Source organism: Colias eurytheme, chromosome 22 (genome assembly GCF_061535395.1).
Source record: "Colias eurytheme isolate Ceu_HAF_F1 chromosome 22, ilColEury1 Martin Lab GWU primary, whole genome shotgun sequence".
In the NCBI taxonomy this organism is placed as follows: domain Eukaryota; kingdom Metazoa; phylum Arthropoda; class Insecta; order Lepidoptera; family Pieridae; genus Colias; species Colias eurytheme.
This window is the reverse complement of record NC_143001.1, coordinates 6,056,444-6,069,724: the sequence shown is the minus strand read 5'-3', so window position 1 is coordinate 6,069,724 and position 13,281 is coordinate 6,056,444. Positions and strand designations below refer to the sequence as shown.

At 33.2% G+C, this 13,281-nt stretch overlaps 1 protein-coding gene across 1 annotated transcript in view; it reads right to left on the bottom strand.

Annotated features, from left to right (window-relative positions):
- Positions 1–12,276, bottom strand: part of LOC149898722 (nuclear receptor subfamily 2 group E member 1-like) — a 33,305-nt gene extending 21,029 nt beyond the window's left edge. The window contains exons 1-4 of the mRNA XM_090114844.1: positions 11,376–12,276; positions 6,365–6,493; positions 5,790–5,904; positions 743–846 (exon numbers count right to left, since the gene is read on the bottom strand). Of these exons, the coding sequence (XP_089970970.1) occupies positions 743–846; positions 5,790–5,904; positions 6,365–6,493; positions 11,376–12,276 (1,249 nt within the window). The remainder of the gene's footprint in view (positions 1–742; positions 847–5,789; positions 5,905–6,364; positions 6,494–11,375) is intronic.
- Positions 12,277–13,281: the final 1,005 nt, after the last annotated feature.

Below are 13,281 nucleotides of genomic sequence, written 5' to 3'. Positions count from 1 at the left end.
CAGTTTTACTTTTACCGTGGTTTCATAAAACCACACAACATTTTTTTGAATGCCTTTTTGTCAATAAGTTTAACATAATCAAATATTTTGTATCACCTAAATTTTTTCGACTGTAACTATATTATATTTTATCATAACTGATATTGTATTATCCAAGATATTGCCAATACTACATATTACCAGCCCTATTCTTCTAGTATGGGGATATTTCATAGTAGCTGAACAATTAAATATCCGAGATAATTTATTGAGTGCTCGATTGTTATATTATGATTAGAATGAGAAATGTTATTGATTTCTGCATCCACAATAGTAACTTTAGTATAAACCAGATAGTTTGACCTCTTGATACTTAGGTTTTACAATATGTCGGGACTCGGGATCTTACTTAACTGGTTGCAATTACAAGTATGAACAATCCTTGTTATTACAATTTCTATGTTCCGAAACTCTATGAAATTTGTCAGATTTTATAAAATCTATCCATTGAGATTGTAAACAGTCTAAAAAAATTCAGATACAAGGTAAGGCAATACCTACTTCTAAATATAGATTAACTGTTAATATCATTTGCGCTCATATACAATCGAAAATTTCTGGCATTTTTTAAAATGTATGAAATTTCATACTATAATAGGCTGTAGCCTGTAGCAGTCTTCCTAATTAACCTAAAGTTGCAAAAAAATGCATAGGATCACCCTACATACTAATTATAATACTGCCAAATCAAAAATCCACTCACCATCTTTATTCATGCCCATGGCCAAGCACTTCTTTAACCTGCAGGCTTGGCATTGGTTCCTATGAGCTTTGTCCACCACACATCGACCCGTCCCCGCTTGACACCTAGAGAGAAAAATAGTAAATTTAATATTGCTTGAAAGGTAAAGATTAGGTATTTTTGACGTGACAACGTCTTATAATTCGATAAAGCCGGCTGCACGCACGAAAAAACATGACTCATGCGGCGTTACCTCGCTCTGAGGCGTTCCATGTAAGGCTTGAAGTGCGAGCGAGAGCGCGGAACGAGCGACAAAGAAGCACAATCGGACGTTGTCACGTTCAACTATCGTCAGTAAACCGACTTAACAGACTTTACAACCAATTTTTTTTTTGGTGCTGATTTACACAGGGTCAGTAACTGACTACAAATTCGACTACAAATTGACCCGAAAAAAACCCTGTGTAAACTGATTTCTGCAAACAAGGTAACTGCATAATGCATACATGATTTTCGAGCCCCTTCCTAGGATTATATGTAATAACAATTCTAGGTCTGTTAACATAAAAAGGTAAGTACAAGAATAATTAGTATTGCTTTGAAAAAAAAAGACGAATTTCAATTTATGTAGCCACTACCACAATACGCATGATTACAACGACAATTCATACAAACATACACTCCATCTTTGCCGTCGGATAATAATATAAAAATGCATAAGTAATTGAAATTAGGTACCGTAAAACAGGTGACATGACCATTTGTACAAATGATAAGTACAGATATTTGTTTTTTACATATTATAATTTAATTATGATAATACCGTAACCGTTTTCCGTTCCGACTACACAAAGTATCTAATAATCTACTAGACTAAGAATAATCTAGGTATACTAATATTATAAAGTTGAAGAGTTTGTTTTGTTTGTTTGAACGCGCTAATCTCAAGAACTACTGGTCCGATTTGAAAAATTATTTCGGTGTTGGATAGCCCATTTATCGAGGAAGGCTATAAGCTATAATATCATCAGACAAACAGAAGCGGAGCCACGCGGGTGAAACCGCGGAGCGCAGCTAGTGTTTGCAAATCGTATTTTTATGAAATATCGAGACAGCAATTTTTAATAGGATCTCTATTCATCAAATAGAAATATCAATTAGTTCGCAATCCTAATAAGCGAATACCTCTTCCAATTATTCAGTGATACTTCCTTGATCCTATTAAAATAGTTCTGTTCCTGTTTAGTAAGCATAATTCTTACAGAGATTTCGCAGCTTCTGCAATCTCGATCCGTAAGAAATGCCTCAAAAGGAATCGATCAAAGTGAATGGCCACAATCTGTGAGACTAATAAAGATTAAAGATATTTCATTACTCGTAAGCCGGGGTATAATAGGCTTTGGCTGGAAGACATTAGTTGCAAACTAAACTATTGGAGGGCTGTAAGGGCATGTTATGTACAGGAATAAGTGTAGTGTTGTTTACTTTTGTACCTATCTAAAAGGAATGTTAGGTGTAAGCTACAGTACTATCTACAACGTAAAAATAAATAGGATTTGTAGTTTGTGCCTATAGCCTTTTACTTAACTCTTAACAATTACCTACAGTAATTTGACAAAACCTGACAGACGTTACAAACAATACAAATTTTCCGCATTTATATCAATTAGGTACCTAATTGGTATTACCTAAGAGCGTATACGCACTATGCGGGTAGCCGCATTGCGGGTAGCCGTCCGGCTGACCGCAATCACAATTATGTACGTAATATTCATTTTATGCGCACTGCGATGCGGCTACCGCAGACCGCACAGTGCGCATAGAAATGAATATTACGTACATAATTGTGATTGCGGTCAGCCGGACGGCTACCCGCAATGCGGCTACCCGCATAGTGCGTCTACGCTCTTATAGATCGCATATAGGTAAACTAGCTTTCCGCCCGCGGCTTCGCCCGCGTTTTCAGAGAAAAACCCGTTCCCGTAGGATTTCCGGGATAAAACCTATCCTATGTCCTTTCTCGGGTATCAAAATATCTCTATAGCAAATTTCTTGCAAATTGATTCAGGAGTTCAGGCGTGATTGAGTAACAGACAGACAGACAGAGTTACTTTCGCATTTATAATATTAGTATGGATTAAGAAAGCACAAACATAAAGAAATGAGGATCTCAATATTTTATTGGCTTCCACATTACTATAGAATTCAATATTAAAAACAATGCGTACAAGCAAATAATTATAATTCAATTAAGTAACATTAAAATACAGTAACGAATCAAACAGACATCTCCAATCACAACATACAAAGGCCAAAATCAATTTGTTCATAAAGAACCACATGTCACACTTATATTTAGGGGTGACTTCAATTGATAACATTAGGCGGGTGCCGAATTAATTGCAAGGGGATGAGATCCCAATGTTAAACGCTTTTTAATATTACCTATCTATCTACCCTTGTATCTATTTGAAGTATAGCGTATGATTTGCTGGTGGCAATGCTTAAAACATTTACCTAAAAAATATTACGATTACCTACGTTTAGAATTAGGACCTGTTTGGGAGGTTGGTTAAAAGGTAAAAGAGTAGGAGAATTAAACTGTAATGAAGCTTTTATAACTTTTCAGAAGCTACTGATTGGAATAAAGATCCGAATAAATGAAGAAATTGAGTGTAAAAATATAAATTTCAATAGGTAGGTTATAGATGAGTGATTTATAAATATGTATTACTAAGGTTAGGAGAAACGAATAGGTAGGTTATAGAATGTTATATGAGATTCTTCAGTGTTTCAATAAATTCATGTCTTATGACTTTAATGAAGCAAATTTTCATCCAAAACAACTAAACATGAACTAACACGTGACCATCACAATACTGTTTTGTTTGTGTGAATAATAGACGAACCATACATTCAACGACCTACATTTAACTGACAGTTATAGGTAACCCAGTTTTCCATTGTCTGATTTTACAGATTCTAATTCTAAAATATAATATATCGAATAGGTAAAATAATCATAATTGTTATACAATTATAAATTGTTCATTGCTCCTATAAGCGCATATTATGTGTGAATGTTCCAGAACATCATTCTTGAAAAAAAACCCGCATTCAATTGGTCAGAACTGCACAAAATTTAAATATGACCAATCGAAAGGCCCTATAGCTATCAAATTAATATAGTTTTACCACGTCCGGTTATCCAGTCGAAAACTCTCAAGTAACAAACCCAAAAAAACAATCCAAAAACCTACTCCTTTTTGAAGTCGGTGGAAAATGCTACAAAACGTTCCAACTCTGACCAGGGCCACAGATGCACGAAGAATTAGAAATATGCTCACAATGGCTTAAGTGGATTCGGGCCATCCCCATTGTCATAGCTGCAGTAAGGTTACAGATGTGTACCAGGTTTTTGATAGGGATTAAAAGATTTTGCGTTTTTGATAGCAAGGGGTCCGAGCACTTGATTCCGCTGTCGTTTTTTTGCATTGTAATTCGTATTCAAGTATGATGGAGTATCACATATTGTAGTGTGTAGGAAATTAAATGGTTCTACGATTAAATTATAGTTGTTATTAGTGGATAGTCTTTTTGAATTATGTTTAACTTATATTTTTTTATGAAATAAATTATTATTTGAGTTACAGGTACCTTCACAATCGATTTAGATATACACATGGTTTACATTATTCTTTATTTTAACTGTTATTTTTCTTTAGACAGAAGCAATAATATGGAAAACCTACCAGACCTTTCATTTAAACCTTCAAATAAATACAATCACTCCTGTTCGTTTCAACTTCCCAAGTCCTCTATAAATAGGCTATCTAACACCGAAAGAATTTTACAAATCGGACCAGTAGTTCCCGAGATTAGCAACAAACAAACAAACTCTTCAGCTTTATATTATTAGCATTAGATTTGCATCTAGATCTATAGGAATTTCTATAGCTATTTTATATTTAATTAACCTTCTTGTTTCTTCCATTTCACTATCCGCATGTAAATTAAAACTTAAACTATCAAAAACAACACAGAAGTCATTGAGGTCACAACTGTGGCATAGTTTCAGACGGATATGAGTCCACTACACTTGTGTCAATATCTTATGATCAACCGAAAAAAACAAATTCGACTATTGATTTGGGCTACTGAGTCACAGGTGGTTTGTGAAATGTCAATATGAATGACTCTTATAATTTTCAGAATGTAGGATGTGTAACGATGGTATGTAATATGTAGAATGCGTTTTTAAAGAGTCGGAATAAACAGATAAGTAGGAATAGTTTTGGCTTATAAGTTTCTGAATTTAATTGACCTATGTCTAATAGAGTCTCCTCCACTATTTATCTGGAGATTTATAATTAACAATGCATTTTCTATTAGTAACGAATCTATTTAGTAATAACAGCTATGAATAACTATACTTCATGACGACTAAAACATAATACCTATAGCATTTTGCCTTAACCGTAATTGCCTTTAAGTAGTCAAAACCCTACTAAAGAAAGATAAAAACATTATAATAGAAAATGTGTTAAAACAAACACCGAGAACGAAAAACAACACATTTTTAATGAAAATGCAGAAATGGGAACATCAAATTTTGAAATTAATGTGTCTGACATCGTAACAAAAGCAGTTGAACAAACAGATGTAAGTATATTTGAATAATCTATATTTGAAACAATTAACTTGGTTGTCGAAATGTTTGATGATGTTATTACAAACATGAGTTCATACACCCTTATTATTGAAATTGATTAGATCCGTGACTAATAAAACCAAAGATTACTAAACAGTTATTTCGTTAGTTAAAAACTACTTTTGTGAAGAAGTTAGTCGTTTACAATAATTTGAACATTTTTGTTAAATTAACATTAAGTACATGCTCCAAAAAAATGTGTTAACACACGAATAACAATACCTATTACCTGCATAAAATAAATCATACATATATTATAATTTATAACAAGGAAGTTAAAATCAAATCAAAAGACATTCAGCCCTAAAAGAAATGATTAACCATAAACTTAATTTCAAAGATAAGTCAGATATTTACCTGTAAATAAGCTTTCTTCTAACGGACCGTTTGAAGAAGCCACTGCAGCCATTGCAGGCGAGGATTCCATAGTGCTTGCCAGAACTCGTGTCACCGCATACCACGCACACAAGACCTGATGAAAATAACGTCTAAGGTATTATAAATTCTTCCGATTTGAAAGAATTTTGATAATATGGATAAGCTTAATTATACGTACGTACACAATACGCATGATAGTAAATGTTTTATTTTACAAAAATATATACTTTTTAATATTTCAAGCTATTTAACATTTATGCAATTTTTCCCTCGCTTTATCTAATTTTCTTGTTCAAAAAATACGGTAAACATTTTATATGGATCCAATAAATTGATGAATTTTTAATCTTTCTAAATTAATAATCCCGAGATTTGACCATTTAATAGCGAACTTGGTTATGCCACATTTTAAACGACACGTCTGTAATACTTAAATCATAAATGTAAGTTGTATTACATGTTCGTGAAATCAAACATAAGGAAGCATGTCTCCTTCTTCTTTCTTTAATAGCATCTATATCTAATAAAGTTGATCAGATGCCAACCTGTCTTACCCAAGTGATTGGTCTTCTTACTGGGCGGGTCTGGTAGCCATGGTCTCAGGGTCGGTGGAGCGAGCGCTGCTGCGACCAGCGCGGCAGATGATGGTGGTGACCAGCGAAGTGGTGATGTGTTCTCTTCTCCTATGAAAAGAGAATCTTTAGTTCAAACTCTAACATTTACTTATCGATACTAATAATATAAAGCTGAAGAGTTTGTTTGTTTGAACACGCTTATCTCAGGAAATACTGGTCCGATTTGAAAAATTCTTTCGGTGTTAGATAGCCCATTTATCAGGGAAGGCTATAGGCTATTTATCATCACGCTAAGACTAACAGGAGCGGAGCCATGCGGGTGAAACCGCGGAACGCAGCTAGTTCAATTATACTTCTTTAAGCACTTTTGAATCATCACCTACCTATTTTTACCTTGACTATTACCTACATATTTGTAACATTTACCACCGATTTGGAAAGCAATATCTATGGAGAAGAAGCGGCAAATAAGATACTTGGAGTACCTAATAATTAAGATAAACTGAATGTACTTATTCAATTAGACTTTTTCTTGAAACGCATTTGACTCTTCATCTAGATTTAAAAACATAATACTTTACAATATTGATAAATTCAACTTTATAGCAATTCAAGTCAAATCAAAGTTCAATCATGCAATTATAAACATGGAAATGATTCAAACGGTGTAACGATTTATTTTAAAAAAATAATAAAAATAATAAAAATCTTTATTTATCCATACCTTCAATTACACTGTGTATTCCACTCAATTTATATAAACACAATACTTAAAACTATGGACATTATCGTCTAAACTAGGCCGAGCCTGTATCTTAGACGATAATATCTTCCCACTATGTAATATAAACTAATTATTCACAATAATACAAGCGTTCACAAAGTTACAAAAATTATCATAACAAAGACGGTGATTTGACATTTGCGTACTTAATAATTCTTAGAATAATGGACCTTATTAACCGATCGTTGATGACGAGTAAAACAACAACGAAAGTTATGGACTTAAGCTCAATTTAACACATTTAAGTTTAAAAAAAAATGTATATATTTACTATATTTATTTTGTTTGTAGCGATTGTGATTAGATTTTTTTTTTATGTATTGTTATTTAAATTTGCATATAAAAAAAATATATATATATGTTAAAATTAAAATCACTTATGTTAAAATTAAATTCAGTAAAATTTTATGTTGATTACATATTATTTTATTTGTTTGAAGATAGGTAGATCGTTGTAATAATGTACTTATTCCAAGGTTTTGAATAAATTTTCAATTTGTGTATAATTTTGTGATTTTAGCCAATTATGTATTTTATTTTTGCATTGAGTATATGTGGTACGATATATATCAATTTGTTTATTTATTTTATTATATAACATGGGACCGAGAAAGCATTGGAATTTTCGAATAGAATATGAATTGAATTTATTCGTGGGACAAACATTACGTTGACGTCCTAAGGTTTTTTGATGGTCAATATTTGTATGTTGCTCCATGATACAGGCTTTAATGAATAGCTGTCTGATAGTCAATACGTCACAATCAGTATAGATGTCGGATGTAGGGTATAATATAGGTTTGAAACGCATCACTTTGAGCAGAGCTCGCTGTGCTCTTTCTAGACCTATTATGTGAGACTTTTTTGCACCGCCCCATGAAGTTATACAGTATGTCAAAATAGATTGCGCGAGAGCATAGTACACTTGTTTTAGGAGAGGGTAGTCTGCAACGTGTCTTAGCTTTTTAAAAATATATATCATCTTTCTTGTTCTTTGTGTTAGCTGGTTAATATGTGGTATCCATGTCATTTTATGGTCAATAATAACACCTAGATATTTAATTTCTTGGGTTAGATCTATAGTGGGACAGTCACAAGAGTTGTCGCTGGTGCTTTTGCACGTGTGTAATTTTATATCAAGCGGTTCTTTTGGGAATGATCTTATATTGTTCGCAAAAAGCATAGCTTTCGTTTTAGTTACATTAAGAGTGAGTAAATTACGGAGCAGCCAGCGTGCAACTATTTTTAGACCATCTTCGGCATATAATTTTGCTTGTTTCCAGTCTTTGCCATAGAAAATAAGTGCTGTATCGTCAGCAAATGCAAACAACTTACAATTTTTTAGTTTGATTTTACAGAGATTATTTAAGTAGATTAGAAAAAGTGAAGGAGCCAAGACACTTCCTTGCGGGAGCCCATATGTAATTGGGACTTCTCTACTATAGGTGCCGCTGATTACGACGGTTTGTGATCTATCGGTTAAATAATCATGGAATAACTCCAAGGGTTCTCCTCTTATACCGATATCCGACATTGACTGTAGTAAAATAGGAACGGAGACTGTGTCAAACGCTTTGGCCAAGTCTAAAAAGACTCCAATACATTTATTTTTACTGTCAACCTGCTTCGCAACGAGATTTGTAAGGTCTAAAACAGCTTGAGATGTTGATCTGCCTTTTCTGAAACCGTATTGATTGTCTGCGAGAATACCAAATTTTTCCAAGTATGAGAGTAGTCTACTGTTCAAAATTTTTTCAACTATTTTGGAAAGCGCTGGTAGCACCGAGATAGGTCTATAGTTGCCTACACAGTCTCTATCCCCTGACTTAAAAATTGGGTGAACGACAGATCTCTTGAATATACGGGGGAAGACCCTTGATTGAATGCAGAGGTTTATAATATGACACATTAGGGGCGAAATTATACTTTTTGACAATTTAATAAGTTTCATAGGTATATTATCCAGTCCGGTGGAGGAATCGGTTTTTAGGTTATTTATTATGGAGTCTACTTCAAGTACTGTTGTTTCTAGAATTACCATTGAGTTCGCAGGTGAATGTAGTTGTAGAGAATCAATGGTATTTGGATCATTTATGACGGGGAATTTTTTTGCCAGGTTTTCTGCAACGTTCACAAAGTAATTGTTAACTACGTCAAGAGCATCTTCTTTCGTATCTCCTAATTTAAACAAGGCCTCAGTAGATGGTTTTGATTTATGCCTATCAGTAATTGAATTTATAATTTTCCATTTCATTTTAGGGTTATTTGCATATTTTTCTAGTTCGGACTTTTCGTGATTTCTTTTTAGACGTTTTAACAAGTTATTGCAGTGATTTTTATATCTATTGTATGTTATTTTCATAATTTCATTCAAGGGTTCTTTTTTACATTTTAAATGCATGCGGTCTCGATTTCGTATACATCGAATGAGACCGGGCGTAATCCAAGGCTTTAAACAACGTATTCTTCTTGGTGTCATTACTTTGAGTGTGTTACTAAGAATTAAATTATTTAATATTGACACTAATTGTTCGGCAGACCAATTTGCGTCAGAAGATTCAAGTATGTCTTTAAAATCAACATTTTTTAACTCTGAAACAATTGAGTCATATTTTATTAATTTATTAGTGGTGTTATTTTTTGGTTGTATTTTATTTTCTAGAACAATACAAGTAAGAACTAGTGCATGATCAGTCAACGGGGCGTCCAAGACTATTGTTTTTGACTGGTATATTGATTTAATCATAACGTGGTCCAGACAGTTGCTATCTCTTGTCGGGTACAAATGTCCGGGTAAAAGACCATGACTAAATAATAAATTTAAGTATTCGCTAGCGCTGGTGTCAATACTATTTTGGCTTATATTTATATTTAAATCCCCTATAAGAACTATATTACTAAATGTTTTTGCACCTATTAGAAAATTATGTAAAGATTTTAAGAAGTTGTTTGTGTTTTTAAAGGATGGAGACCTGTATATACCCAGAATAGCAATGTCGTTTTTTATAGTTATAAGTATGCTTGTTGCATCCGAAATGTTTACTTCTTCAACTGTGCAGTTTATGCCTTGCTTAACATATGCAACTATTCCGTCATTTTGATTCAAGTTATTCTTGGTGTAATGAGTATCATAAGACTTTAATTTTGGGGGGTATTCCGTTTTAATATTCCAGGTTTCGGTAAGTACAAGAATTTCAGTATCAATAGCTAATCTCGAGAGTAATATTTCAAAGTCTGCGAAGTTTTTGCTAATGATTCTTATATTTTGTGTGAGGATTTTTAAATTTTTGTTTTCTGATAGTTCGGATGATAAGATTTTTTTACAGGATTCTGGATTGCACAAAAAAGAGGGCCCTGATGCAATTTTATCAATATTTTGAGTTAAATTAGCATTACTTATAGAATCGAATGTAAATTTAGTAGAATTACCCAAGACTTAAGTCTATAAAAAATCGTCCCATAGATCATTAAAATAGTTTGTATTTTTTTAGTTTTTAGGATATTATAATACAGTGAAACTTGGTTAAGTGGGACCTGGACAAGTGAGAAACCTCCATAACTGGAACTCATGCTGAGGTCCCAACACTTTGGCACTGAATTACCTCTGTTAGTGGGACGAGGTAAACCTCTATATCTGGGATTTGTTCTTTCGATTTATCATCATAGTTACCTCTATAACTGAGACAGCGAGTAAATTTTATATGCATAAACCTCTGTAACTGAGATAACATTGTTTTTTTACTCATTCTTATTCTACCCACAAATTCCACACGTAATTCCAAGTACGTAAGTACAAATTTTGAGCTTCAATTACCTTCAGTTTTAGTTTCACTTTACTATCATACAGATTTTTATTTGAAAAATGTCAAATTATTATTGGAACCCTCTGTAAATGAGACAGATATTTATTTATACCTGTATATCTGAGACACTGGGTAAGTGGAATACCTCTATAAGTGAAACGAAATTGCAGGTCCCTTGATGTCTCACTTAACCAGGTTTCACTGTACATTAGATAAGTATTTGAAAAACAAATAAATTTTAAGAATGTTGAATAATAATTTTTGGGATCACTCCCTAAGCTGAACAACAAAAATATGGGTAAACGCTTGTAAAAATAAAGGTTAATGTAAAAATAAGAGTAAAAAGTACAAATAATAAGAATAATTAAAGCATGCAAAATTGAGTATAGTCACATTTGATTACGAAGTGCTGTGAGTTGAGCTTCGTCCTTGATTTCCGTATGAGGAGAGTCAGCGTTTTTTCTAAGGAATATTCTACCGTAGTTTGACCAACAAAACTTATAGTCATGAGCCCTAGCGAAGGCTCTTGCGAGGAAAAATAGTCTTCTTCCTTTATTAGTGAGAGCTTCGGACACATAAATTGGGGTGTTTGGGCCATTTAATCCAATGATGGTGGTATTCAATCTTTGGTCAGAATGTTGTTTTTTGAATGATTTCATTGCTTCCAGAATATCATTTTTCATAATGACTGAGGCCAGCTCCGCTACAATAGTTCCTTTATTTGATTTACCATTTACCCTATACGTGTCTCTGATATCAGATTTCTGTACATTAATCGCGAGTGCTTTGCAGGTTTTTTGCACAATATTACATAAATCTGTTTTAGTTTCACGCTCAGTTGGAACCGGAATATTTCGTATTTCTATCACTGAAGCCTTAAGATTTCTTTCTATATCTTCAATCTTAGTTTCTAATGAGGCTATGTATGAAAGATGTTGTTTTCGTTCCTTGGTGAGATCATCAACAGCTTGTTTCATACTATCATATTGATCACTGAGGAATGTTAACGATTTTTGGATTTCCTCATTTGTTTGCTTAATACCAGCATTTTGCGTTTTAATATCAGTGATCTCAGTAATTAAGGTATTCATTAAAGATGTCTGTTTATCTTTCCAGTCTGCAAGCATCTTTATCATTTCTTCTTTAAAAGCCAGGAAATTATCTTCACTAGGTTGACGCTGCCGTTTTAATCGTTGGGACACAAATGTGGTAGCAGGAGCATTGGTAGCTATTTTGTTAACATCTGTGTCTGATAGTGCATGTTGTAACTCACCTCCAGGGGGTGAGCGCGTCAGTCTTGACATTATAACTTAGACGAAAGAAAAATTAAATAAAAAAATAATTTTCTGAAGTTCTTAGTATACGTTGTTGCGGTTTAAGTAAGACTCACTGACGGTATAATTTAAAAAGTAATTTAATTCGGTTGACTTTTATAAAACACGTCCGTTCGGTTTCGATGCCAGGAGGGAAGAGGAATGAGGAGGGAGGAGGGAGGAGGTTATTAAATACACAAATTAAAATTACCCTACGCCGCGCAAAAAAAGTTTTTATATTTAAAGCTCAAGTTGGGGATGCTACGTAGCATATTATTTTAAGTTTTAAAATAATAAAATAATTTAAGGTTAAAATATACGTTTAAAATTGATATAATAGTAGCCGACGCATTAACAACATTAAAAGTGTTACTATATTAATCTACAAATGGACCTGCTACAGCAGTCGTTCATTTCTAACCATCGATACATTTAATCTCAATAACGCTAATAAAATAACCATTGCAAATCACACCCTTTATTACTAATAGCATTTCTGTACACAATATAAAGTAGGGGACCCTGAATCGACCCTTGAGAACACCCGATTTAAACGTACGCGATTTTAGCGTCTGTTCGCTTGTAATAAGGTTCATAGAATGATGTCAAAATAATTGTTTTAATGTGATGAATCAATTAAGTTATTGCTGGTCGCCACACACGTACCCGATTAGATAATACAAGCGTTGCCCGTGACGTCGTCCGCGAAATTAAAGCTAAGTACACGTTTAAAATCACAAACAGACAGTGTTATTTTCTTTAAATGTCGTATGCAAAAATGCTTGGGTATCTTATTAAAAAAATACGCTCTCAAATTTCTATACTAAAAAAATAATATGCCTATATACACGTGTTTAAATTTAAAAAAACATTAATTAAACTTAAATAAAAAATGTTCAGGAAATCAAGCATAAATCTTGTCATCACTTTTCATACAAAAAAGCTTTTCTGTCCACACATTTTTCCTAATAAATAAACATAACGAACACAGTGATT